The sequence below is a fragment of the Tupaia chinensis genome, unplaced genomic scaffold, assembly GCF_000334495.1.
Source record: "Tupaia chinensis unplaced genomic scaffold, TupChi_1.0 Scaffold139055_1, whole genome shotgun sequence".
NCBI classification, from domain to species: Eukaryota; Metazoa; Chordata; class Mammalia; order Scandentia; family Tupaiidae; genus Tupaia; species Tupaia belangeri.
Window position 1 is genome coordinate 484,157 of NW_006198945.1, and position 12,730 is coordinate 496,886.

Genomic DNA, 12,730 nt, shown 5'->3' on the forward strand with positions numbered 1-12,730 from the left:
GTCGACTACATGGGAGTCCAGCGACATAGCCATTACGCTAACTGCTGGTCCCTATAGTGTGTACCTTTTAAAGTCTGGCTCACTTCCCTTAACATTAAGCCCTCTACATTCATCCACTTTGCATCAGACAATAGGGTCTCATTGTTTCTTATGGATGAATAATATTCTGTAGTGTATATGTGCCATAGTTATTCAACCCAGTCATTAGTTTTGGACACTTAGTTTTGATTGATTTTTTGACTTAGCAATTGTAAATAATACTGTAATAAATACAGATGTGCAAGTGTCTTTCTGACAGAGTGTTTTCCTATCCCTTGGGTAAATACCAAGGAGTGGGATTAGTATATTTAATTTTTTGAAACCATTCCGTTATAACTAGGAAAGTTTACCAGAGGGTGAGGGAAGGGAGTTCCAAAAGTATTTGAATAAAACTGAGTTTATCTTTGTGTTATCCATAGAATATTTGCTAGCCTTGTGGTTATTGCCTAGGGGATATTTAGAAGATTCCTAGAAATAGTTCACAGTGCTATTTTGTCTATAAAAAATAATTTATATAAAGATATTAAAGCTTTTACACTAGTTTATGCTATTATGAATGGGAGTAGGTGAAACAGATTCATGCTTTTCAAATAGTAATTCTCTTACTCTAATGAAAAACTGGAAACCACAGTTAAGATAGGCAGTTGTAAGAGACGCTTAGTGATTCCAAAGTCAGAATGCAGAGCCTGTATGCTTATGAATGACATTGTAATTTTTAAATCTTTTCTTCACTAACTAACTGTGTGATTTAAGGCAACCTACTTAGCTTTTTGTGTTTCTGTTTATTTATTTATAAAACAAGGATAGACTGTATGTTGTAAAATGGCTGTGATAATTAAATACGAACTATATGTAAAGTACCAGGCACAGCATACCCAGAAAATGTCAGTTCTTAGAATTGTATGTGTTTAACAAACATGGGTGTATATGTGTACAAAATTTAAATGATTTTTTTAAATAAACTTCAAATTGGCAGAAAATTTTCACATTTACAGTAAAAAGAAGGAAAAAAAATGCTTTTAGCATACTACTAAGAAAGAGATGTTCCTGCCTGTTTCTACTTTTTTCCCTCTTTAGTTGGCTTGGAGTTAGAACCCCAGAAGGTAATTTGGCTTAATTCACACAAATTATAAGATAAAGTTGGGTTCTTCTTGGTCAAAAGGAACACCTTAGAGTCTGATTTTAGTTGCTTCATAGGAAGTCACTGTTGACTGCTGGAACAAGTGTTCATGAATGATACTCCTTAACAAGTGACCTAGGCCAGTCACTGGACAAACCATCATGTCTTGATTGACCCTCCATATTCAGTTTGCATGTTATTGAAAATCAGGACATTCACAGGAAAAGTCATCAGCTTTACTGGGCAGGTAGAATCTTCCAGGCAATAACAGATGCCTGTTTGTTGCTATCACCTCAATTCTCCACTCTACCCTGTGTGTCTGTCAGCACTACTGATAACACATGGCTTTAGAGACAGCCGAATTCCCACCAGCTGATTTTCTTGCAAACTCCATTAGGGCCCAAGACTGGAGACCAAAACAGCTCTATTTCTAGGTTTTAAATATGTCTATATTGTTATCCCTCTCTTCCACTAAGGCAGAGACTGCAAATTGACCTGAGGATCCCATGTCAAGGGTGGATGCCAAGCACAGACACTGTGGTGCAGCAGTAACATAGTGTCATACAAATCTGGAAGGCACATAGCCAACCATGGATTTGGACCCTGGATTGGCCTGGAAACATGCCAGGCATGCATGTCGGTGCCAAGGATCCTGAGGAACTGGAGGCTGGGAAGAGGTGATCACAGTGTGATGAGACCCTGTTGAGGGCTGTGCCATTCTCACACACACATATGCAGGCACTCTATTATTTTAAAAAAAAATGCCAAAAAGGAGCCAGAATTCAGACTTTTCTTGAACCACTAATGAAGTCTTCTACACCTTTCCTCAGATTTATTTGACAACAGATGGTTGGCAAAAGAATAGCAAAAATTTCCCAATTTTCTCTACTTGTCTCCATGTTCTGTAGAAGCTATCTGTTATGTTCACTGACCTACTTCAGAAGGAACAGGAATCTTACCTGTTGAAGGAATTTTTAACCAAAACAGATCTATATCATGTAGTTCCATTACTTGCAAAATATTGCAACAATCAAGATTATAGGATATATACCTGGAGTTGCAAATGGAAACCACTTGGGTTTATCATGCCCCAAAATACTTACCAGTGTTGTAGTGCTTTGTACAGTAACCAAGTTCCTTCTCTTCTTTCAGAATAAACTGGGGCAGGGTCAGTCCTTCAGCAACTTGCACTGGCCCATCACTTAACCACTCAAATATCAGGTCATTCATTGTATAACCAACTAGAGTAAAGAAATCATAATGAAAAATTGAATGTGTCTTTTCAAGAAAGCTCTTAAATCTAGCCATGTAAGGAAACAAACAAGGAAATAGTCTAAAGCAGACACATGCCCAGTCAGTTCACAGCAATTTTTAATGAAAGAGGTACAATCATCACAATAACTACATGACATTGGAGCCAAAGAAAGTGAAGATAGCAAGCTGTTTCTGGATGATTCTTTTTTTCTGTGTAATGAGAGAATGGAATCTATCTATGAAGTCTATTTTCTTCTGTCACATTATTCACGATTTCTGCGGAGCAAACAAATGAACATAAAAATCCTTTGAAATTGTCTTTACTTGCAAAAGCTATGTCTGTGGCAATCCAATAAGAGAATCCAATTCACCAGTCAGTTTTAGTATGTATTGCCACACTGCAAACCCTTCTCCTCTATTCTCCTCTTGGAGTTTTGGGGACACATGCACATGTGCCTGGTGTGAGTTTCAAGGTGCTGGGAACGGGACTTGAACCATAGTTGGCCATGTGGGAGTTCAATGATGTAGCCATTATGTCATCTGCTGGTCCCCATTCTATTTTTTTTTTAAATAAGAATGAATTGATCATGAGCCTGCCTAAAGCATTCCCATTGCAAATTACCCTCCTTCCCGGGGTCTACTAGCTTTACTTTCAGAAAGCTTATGTTATGATAGCAAATGGGGAAAGGTATAGATAGATAACCTAAAAGGAAGTTGCAGGATATGCTAAGTAACCATATTCATTTGTGCTAGTGTCTTGCTAACTATTAATTATAATTATTACTATGAAGTAAAATGTAATTGTTAATATGAAGTAAAACAGATTCCCTATTATATCATGTCCTATTGTTATATATGACTCAAACTGCTCAAGGTAAGCTTATCTTTGGTTTTAGTAAATCAAAGACAACTCTTAGTTTCCAAGCTCCTGCTAACTAGGTCATTATTTAGTGCTTCTGCATCTTTCTTTACCCCAGAAAGGAAGGCTACTCTTCTTTCATATGTCACCTTTTTCTACCTTCCCTCTTTGTTTGTGATATCTGAACTCTTAAAATGAGAGTATAAAAAGATTTTTTTAAATGAGAGTGATAAGGATAAAGGATATTATGAGGTCTGTGACTGGCCAATAACCTCAGCGTGTTTTTGCTTAAGTTTATAGATTCTTATTCTTGTTTACTGCAAAGTTGTGACTCACCAAAGTAAAAATCAATGGCAAATTTAATTGGAATCTACTCTATTTCTTTGAACCACCATTTTGATTCAAAGTCAAAATATAAAAACATGGAAAGCAAAGAGTTACAGACCCCATACAGGCATTGGTGGCACATAAAAAGAATGACAAACCCTGACTCTTTTACTGCAACACTGAATAAAGACATCCTGGTACCTCCAGCAAACAATTTGAAGCTCACTGAATACCCCATGTCCTTGTCTGGCAAACTTCTCAGTAGCCACCACAATAATGATCCCCATTGGCCTCTCTGATGCCCCAAGCATAGATCAGACAGCAGAGGTAAAAAGGTAAAGAAGGTAGAGGTAATATCAGCGTAGAAAAGTAAAAAGTATTCCCTACCAGTTGTATCTAAAGTTCATGGTAATCACATTGCTGCTGCTTTGATTCTATTATTTCTAGGTTCTGCAAAGACCAAGCATATTTACTAATAGAAGTTTTTTAAGCCTTAGATGAGACTTAGCTGACAGCTATGGCTACTGTTTTACAGAGAAAATAAAGATGTAGGGCTGAGACAGTAGAGCAGTAAAGAAGACACAAAGGAGGAATCATTATATAAGAAAATGTTTTTCTCAACTTTCTTCTCACAAGGAGGGGGAATAGGGGAAAAGACGAATTATTTTTTTTAACAATAGTTGATGTGTCTTTTTAGACTTAGTATTTTTCTAAAACAAGAAGTTAAAAGTATTTTCCTGCTCCTGCCTCATTAAATTTCCTAACATCCCTGTAGGTCACAGTAGTGCTTATTATTTCCCACATTTTACAAACAAAGAAACTGATAGAAGAAGCTATAAAATTTTTCATGTGTCATAACTGAAAATCCCATTACCTTGGAGGCATCAGCAACGTGTGGCACATGTCAAGATTTCAGTGGCACCAGGGCTAGGGCATAAAGGGGACAAAGTAGATGGTGTGTCTCTACTGCTTATTTAAGGGAGATGCCTCTTACTCTGTCTTACTTCATTTCATCTCTCATCTCATGCCTCTCATTTTTGCATTCTTCTCTGGCTAAGGCCCCTGTGTAATGTTCTCAAAGCAATTATCCCTTCCTGCCAGAATTCCTTTGGGAGTGATGGTCTATATGGGCATAAGATGGAAAAAAAATACAATTTTCTGATTAGAGAATGATTCCTTATAAAGGCTGAATGACTAATAATCTTAATTTTCCCAGGAGGCATTTTCATTTCAAAGAAAAGCTTATTAAATCATGCTTATTTTTTGAGGAAGGCCAAGCTATTTGATATTTTACTTTGAAAGTGTGTCTATACTGTATCAATGATAAGCATTGATATGAGGCGTACATATGCATGTGCACACACACACACACACACACACACACAAACACACACTTGTTTATCCTTCCATTAGGACATTTGGGGTTAGTGAATAGGTAGGGAATGAGTCTATGGGTCTTTTCTTCTTAATGAGATACAGAAAAAACCAGGTCATTGGCTAAAATAAGCAGGCAGTCATTTCCACAGTGGTGACTTACAGCTCTCCAGCTGCATTGTGCAGGTCTGGACATCCATTGGAAAGTTCTTCAAGTCCATGGGACAGGATAAGGTCAAGGTGAGTCTTGGCCAAGAAAAAGAAATGAAAAATAAGTTTTAAATCTGTGAGGTCTGATTCTTGAGAAATAAACAAAAGTACGTTTGGCATTAAGCAAAGTGACAGTGATTCAAATAATGAAATCTAAGATCATATTAAAGGCAGCACTTTCCATTTTCAAATTAAGAGTTGTCAGTGGTAAATTTTTAAAACATAGAATTTCACCATAATCCATTACTTTGTGTTTCCCATCTTCCATCCTCTGACTCTGCTCCATCACCACCACTACCAATGGCACTGGTTGCAAGTTTATTCTGGAATTAAGAGGACTACTGATAAATGATGTAATAAAAACAGGTTGTTGCCCACACTGATGTCCAAAAGACCAAGGTTTCTTATAGTGTTTTAGATTATATCTTGGATAAGTGGACTTGGCATCAAGGACAAAAAATGATGTGACGAGGATAGTTGATTATGATAAATACTAGTTCTTCTTTCACCAAATGGTCAAATGACTCCACAACATTTTTATTTACTAATCTACATGGATAGATTAACACATATTGTGGCACTCATTCTACATGACAATTCTAGAGCAAATAGTCTCTGGGCTAGAAAAACCCACTTAAGAGTGATGATTTTTACACAATGTTTGCCTCTCTGCACCCAGTAGGGGCTATTCTACTCCCCTTTCTCATGTCCTTAACTCTTCTGAGCTCTATCTAGTGCCAGCCAAGCCTTATACTAGGATATTCATTGAGTTACCATCTCTTTTCCACCATTTTTTTTTCAGTCTTTGAGGGACGTTACACACCTTTTGCTCTTCAATTTTTTTATACCTTAGAGGCTTGAATAAGGAAGTTAGAATTGAGAATCAGGAGATCTGGCTTCCCTTCCCAGTATTGCCTCAAGCTCTCTGTCCCCTAAGCAAGACCTTAAACTTACTAAACATTTGTTTCTTCATCAATCAAATAATGAGGCAGTACAAGTGATGTTGATTTGCATTTGACTCTAGTACTAGAATCCCTGTTAGTCTAAAGTGCACTGTTCATTTTATCTCAAACACCTCTTATATCTAAGGACCACTCTGACTCTGTTACATAAACTCTTTTTTGCTGTCATGCTCATTCTTACTCTCCCCTCCTGGCTTTCTTCATTTTCCTTTCTCTGCTTCAATTTACCTTCTATTGAAGTAAAAAACAAGTAACAAAATTGTTGCACACTTACTTTTAAAAAAAAGATAAATATTTGGGACTTTAAGTGATTTTAGACAAAGAATCCATGCTGACAATCTTCAAAGTTGTAATAATACGACAATGATTGGGAAAAGCAAGATACTAAGCAGTACAGTGTGATCTCAATTACATAAAAACATGTTTTTCATCTTGGAAATAAACACACCACTGTATTAAGAGTAGATGTTTCTAGTTAGATGATTCATACTTTGTTTTTATTCTTTATTCTGTATTATCTGTATTGCCAAAAGTATAGGTTATTTGAAAATGTCCATAAAAACTGTTCATGAGCTTTTTCATCTTCATGTGATTAAATACGCCTTTCTTCAAGCAGTAGCTCAAGGTAAAGTTATACAATTCTATTTTATTTTGACTATTATTGTAATTATTATTATTTTGTCATAGAGCCAGCCAGTGACATAATAGTTAAGACAACTGGATCCCACATGGCCAACTACACAGTTTGAGTCCTGGACCCAGTGGCTTGAAAATGACACCAAGCACATGTACATGTGTGCTCAAAATCTTGAGAGGATAATGGAGCAGAAGGGATTGTAGTGTGGTCATCCCCCCCAGGGAGATGCTTTCACATTTTCCCTCTTTTTCTCTCTCCAGAGCGTGCACATGTCCTAAACACGCACAAAAGAATTTAGTCATAAACATACATTGTTTTACCTTCACTGCTAAATAAATTGGCTAGTTTCTGTCCACTGATCTGAGAACTCAAACACTGTATTTCTTTCTTTTTTTAAAAAAAGTATTATTTATTTTATTTTATTTAATCTTCTTCTTCAATTTGACCAGAAGGAGATAGAGAGAGGGAGGGAGAAAGCAAGCTGCCAGGTCCAGGACTCGAACTGTATTAGCCATGTGAGAGTCCAGCACCCTAACCACCATGCCATCTACTGATCCCAACTCTAAGTTTCTAAAGGAAAAAGAAATGGTTTTGAGTTCTAAACAACAGACTTAAGAATTATATTTTAGACAGGAAAAATAATTTGTGTCCATTGTAGGGTTCCTTTATACACATATATAGATTTTGGTTACTTTTTCCTTGCATGAAGTCTTTATTTATTTATTTTGGAAAACACGATTTTATTGAAATTAATGCTATGAACTCTTTAAAATAAGGGCAGATAAAAGAATCAAAATGAAAATCTTTTACAACAACAAAAAGTCTGACAATTAAGTGGGGGGGAAACTCAGCAGGATCCATAGGCTTAAAAATGTTATTAAAAAGAATCTCTTTTGGTTAATTGTTTTGTTTAATTTTATTCATTATCATTATTAATTTTTAATTTGCTATAGGACATGTGCACTCACCAGAGAGAGACTGTGGGAAAGTGAGAAAGCAAGCTGCCAGGTCTGGGACTCAACCGCAGTGGACCATGTGAGAGTCTAACACCTTAACCACCACACCACCTGCTGGCCCTATTTTCTAGTTTTTAAAAAGGAAATATTTGCATCTTACAAAAATATGTTTATCTGCAGTTTGGCTATTGTGAATAATGCTGCAAAAGGGTACAAAGCTTCAATTCAACAGGAGAAATCATTTTATTTTCTTTTAGATGTATTACCCAGTATAGCAAATATAGTAAATAATTTACATTTCGAAGTCACAGTAAATTTCAAATGTTGCCACCATGAAAAAAAAAGTATTTGAGGTGATGGATATGTTTATTTGCTTCATTTAATTATGCCACATCATCTTTATAAGTGGTAACATCACTTTGTATTCCATGAATATATACAAGTATAATTTGTCAATTTACAATTCAAAAAGAAATTTTTAAAAAATGTTCATCATATGAAAATAGTCAGGTAGCATGTGGATAATTTCCTTAAGTGAATCAAAATCAAGAAATCTGGAAATTTCATTATGATTTTGAAAAGTTCACTTGTGAGAAATTAGAAAATAATAGTGGGAATAAATACAGGCCTAAAAGAACAAGCAACACAGAATTCAACTATATATTGTTTGCTGTTGGAAACCACCCAACTTTAATATGCCTAATCAGAGGCTTGCTGAATTTGTTTCGTTTTGAACCTTCTACATTTATTCAGGAAACAGAGACCACACAATTATCTCTGCTTTTGTGGCAGATCTAACAATCCTAAATGGGCCCAGAATTTGGGAGATCAAAACCATTAAGAGCATGGAAAACCCCATTGAGAGAAATTCTCAACAAAAGACTACCTCTGAATCTTGCCTAGGTGGAGAGCTCAGTGGGTATTCTCTTTCTTTTTTGTTTTTCTAATTTCCTTTCCAAATAGGTTCTGTACTGGAACCTGATGGGTGCCAATAATAAGGAGGAGAGCTAACAGCTCCACAATTTGTTAAATCATGTCATCAGCTGAGCAAATGGAGATTGTAAAGATCTAATCAACCCCTGCATGAGTTTCAGATCCTTTAATTTATGATGTCTAGTGTACCATGCAGCTGAAGGCCTGAAATCTAGGTTTACTTTACTCATTTTTTTCATTTTTTCCCCACTGAATTATACATTAAATACAGTAAAAACACAGATTTTAAATTACAGCACAGTAACTTTTTACATCCATATCCGCCTGGTTAACAAACATTCAGATCCAGATTTAGAACATTCCCATCACCCCAGAACATTTTCTCTGCTCTCTTCGTGGCCAGTAACCCCTCAAAGTAATTACCACCCCATTTGTTTTTGTAAAAGGCCATGATGTGGCACAACAGTAAAACACAACTGACATTGGATTGTTGCCACTGTGAGTCCTGAGACCTTCCCAAGTACGCTGGGCACACTTGTGCTTGTAATATGGACTGGTGGAAGCTGGGGGTAGATCATCGTGTCAAGACCCACCAGAGGTGTTGTATCTTTGTCCCTGTTTCTGTCTGTCTGTCACTCACTCATGGAATAAATCAATAAACTTCATTTAAGGCTATTTTATGGGGCCGGCCCTGTAACACAGTGGTTAAGTCCTAGGGAGCCAGATCCCACCTGGCCTACAATGGTTCAGATCCTAGTACAGCAGCCTAAAAATTATGTCTGACATGTGCGTGTGTGTGCACTCCTGATTCTGATGGAATGGAAAAATAAAGAAAAAGGAATGTGGTCTGACCATACTTCATTGAGGGGTGTTTTATCTCCCTCCTCTTACCTCTCCCCTCTTTCTCTGTATGATGCATGTACATTTGGACAACAGGAAAAAAAAAAGATTTTAAAGGAGTCTATTTTATTATTTTAAAAATGTGAGTTTTGAGTTAAAAGACAAACTTGACATTATTTTGTACAGAGATACAGAAATTACAGCAAATAAGGCTGATGTGTACTAAATGTGAGCAATTTTCATCTCCTTTGTTCTGACTACCCACCTATTCTTGGTGACTCTTACAGAATTACGTGTTTAAATGGAAAAGTCAATATTTTTTTCCAACTTGCTTAGAAACAGGCTTCTCACTGAAAGACACTGAGTATAGCGTGTCAGATTTCATTCTCCTCTTCTCTAGGATCTGAAATATTAAGGCCATTTGGACCTGAATGCAGTAAGCTGAGGCTGCCCCTCTCTTAATTTTTGTTTAAGAACTCATTTCCAGAAACATTATCACCCATTCCCCCACTTCAATAGTCTGCTGATATATGTGTATTCAGGGCACCTCTGCTTCTGTTTATACAAGAGAAGGAATAAGTTCCCTTATAGTGGCTCTGCTTCTTCACTGAGAGTAAGAAGGCTGAGTAAGCATTCCGATTTTAAAGGCAAAGAATAAAGCAAAGGCAGTCTCCCACAATCTCACCTTCCCTGCCCTTTCCTTTCCTTGCTACTCTTCTATTCAGTTCACCTTGCTCATAAAATCAGCTCTTGGGTTTATACTTCACTCAGAGTTCAAATGACTGACAGATGCACACACTATAAAGAATTTTAGTTACTTTTACATTTTTAATCAAATATTAAAATAATTTGTTATTATTGTTATCATTATTTAATTTTTACAAGAGGGAGAGAGAGGGGGAAAGGAAAAGGGAAAGTGAGAAAGCAGGCTGCCAGGTCAAGGACTCGAACTGCAGTCCATCATGTGGGAGTCCAGCACCTGCTGGTCCCTTTATCAAATATTATAATTCTTATTTTTTAATTCTTGTTTTTCTCCCCTATGTCAATGCAAGTTCCATGAAGCCTGAGACTCTTTTTTACCACATAAAACCGTGCCTGACACAGTATGTATTCAATATGGATTTTTTGAACAAATGAATGAATCAATGTCCTAGAACACCATGGGATAATTTCAGCCTTTTATTCTGTGAGAATAGGAAAAGACAGGGATTTAAATGGGAGGAGACTAGTTATCAGAGCCTACAGGGTTGGTTGGTAGACTGTCAAAGGGAGCCAGCATAGCTTGCCTGGCTCCCTCTGTAAATTGCTAGCAGAGTCTCACTAGAAATAAGGTGAATCGAACTCAAAAAAAGTGAGAAAGTTTGCTCCACCTCTCCTTAAGTCTTGCTCAGGTATCTGGTTCCATGGCCAGAGCTGTTCTCACATTACTAGAAAAATGTCAATCATGTAATATTACAGTGTTATGGTAGAAGGCTCTTTGACTTATAAAGCAACTATTGGTTCATGAAGAACTCAGTATTAGAACTGGGAGTTCATTCCCACTAAGATTCTTAAAGAAAAAATACTATTTGAAGAGAAAATGAATTTTCAGGAAGAAATACACATTTTAATGAGTGATTCATCTGCCTGAAGCAAAGATTGCCAATGTGCTATTTTGGGAGAGTTAATTCTAACCGTTACAATAGTCTGTCTTATTGGAAAAGGAAGGACAAGAGGATGTTTCTAAAGGAGTTCTAAGATAGTCTTAGGGATATTGACACTGCTCCTCTGTTGGAGACTACATTTAGCATACTCTATGCAGTACACTTTGAGCATTGAGTCGTACATTGCTACATCAGAGTGCATAGTACCTAGGGTGTTCCTTTAGAATTAAAATGCTTAGTAAGTAAAAATACAAATTGATAATGATGATGGTATTACTCATCACAATTCTCTGAATACCTGCTGTAGGGCTAATGCTGATTGTTTTACAGTCACAGAATACCATCACACAAAGTAGATAGTACTAAATCCATTTTTGAGATAAGCAAATTAAAGCTTACAGAGATCAAGCCATGTTCCCAAAGTCACAAAAACAGTCAGTGACCAAAGTTAGATTTGAACTCAACTTTAACTGACATCAAATTCCATTTATTATTTCCATTCTACCACATTTCCTCCTTAGGTAAAGAATCTATTTATATTCCTAACATACTATCCTTCTTTATGAAACCAGCAGAGTTAGTCATAGACATCTTAGTTACCTTATATCTGGTCAAGATACCCTCTTCATTTTTCTTCAGACAACTGGAAGTCTCATGACTTGCCCTTTTAAAAACGTTTTCAGCTTCCCGAGGAAGCCTGGAGACCCATCACTTACCTATAAAGAGCTATTTGATCTTGACTAAATCTCTGAGCCTCCTTCCCCAGCTACACCCCCATTCTGCCCCACATTTCTGTGATTCTAAACTGTAAATGAAGGTGGTCAGCTTGAAAATTTTCATCTTATATGTGAATTTACTCTTTTGAATATGATGAAAGCTTTAAGTGTAAATAATAATACTTCTTACACTTTCTGGCAATCTGGGCAGATAAGTGAAGTATTTAAGGGTTTTGTCATCCAACATCCTAGAACATGTTTTACTCTCTCCCTAATAACGTAAGAAAGGTCTTACTGTACAGTATAGATCTAATGAATCTTTCCTACCATTTATACCTTGAAATTTCTGAATTATGTGATATTTTAGTGTTAGGGAAATTTGACAGGATGCATCAAGCCTTGGACAAGAATGTCATCTTAACCTACCTAGAACTCAGGTGAAATTAACCTGAGGGTAAGGTAGAAGTCAAGTTAAAAGTACATGATTATTATAATCCACACATGGAGAGAAGGAAGATCAAGGGAATCAGTGAATTAAAAGACACTGATAGGGGTACCAGCAGATGGCATAATGGTTATATCACTGGACTCCCACATAGTTGATCCACGGTTCAATTCCCAGACCTAGAAGCTCAAAACTCATGCCAGGCGAGTATGCATGCATGCCCAAAATCCCTAGAGGAGAAGGGATTGTGGCATGGCCATCCCTGCTGGGAGTGATTTTTCTCTTTCTATATCTGTGGCAAGCACACACACCCCATAGCAAAAATCTCTCTCTCTCTTTTTTTTTGTAGAGGGTTTTGCTATAGGGTGTGTGTGCTCACCAGACAGAGAGAGACAGAGAGACAGAAAGCAAGAAA

General features: G+C 36.8%; 1 protein-coding gene across 2 annotated transcripts in view; it reads right to left on the reverse strand.

The window, feature by feature from the left end:
- GLRA2 (glycine receptor alpha 2) overlaps positions 1 to 12,730 on the reverse strand; it is a 218,740-nt gene that overhangs the window by 140,258 nt on the left and 65,752 nt on the right. For both annotated transcript variants that reach the window (XM_006161782.1, XM_006161780.1), the window contains 2 exons: positions 5,137 to 5,219; positions 2,263 to 2,400 (listed from right to left, as the gene is read on the reverse strand). In XM_006161782.1, the coding sequence (XP_006161844.1) occupies positions 2,263 to 2,400; positions 5,137 to 5,219 (221 nt within the window). The remainder of the gene's footprint in view (positions 1 to 2,262; positions 2,401 to 5,136; positions 5,220 to 12,730) is intronic.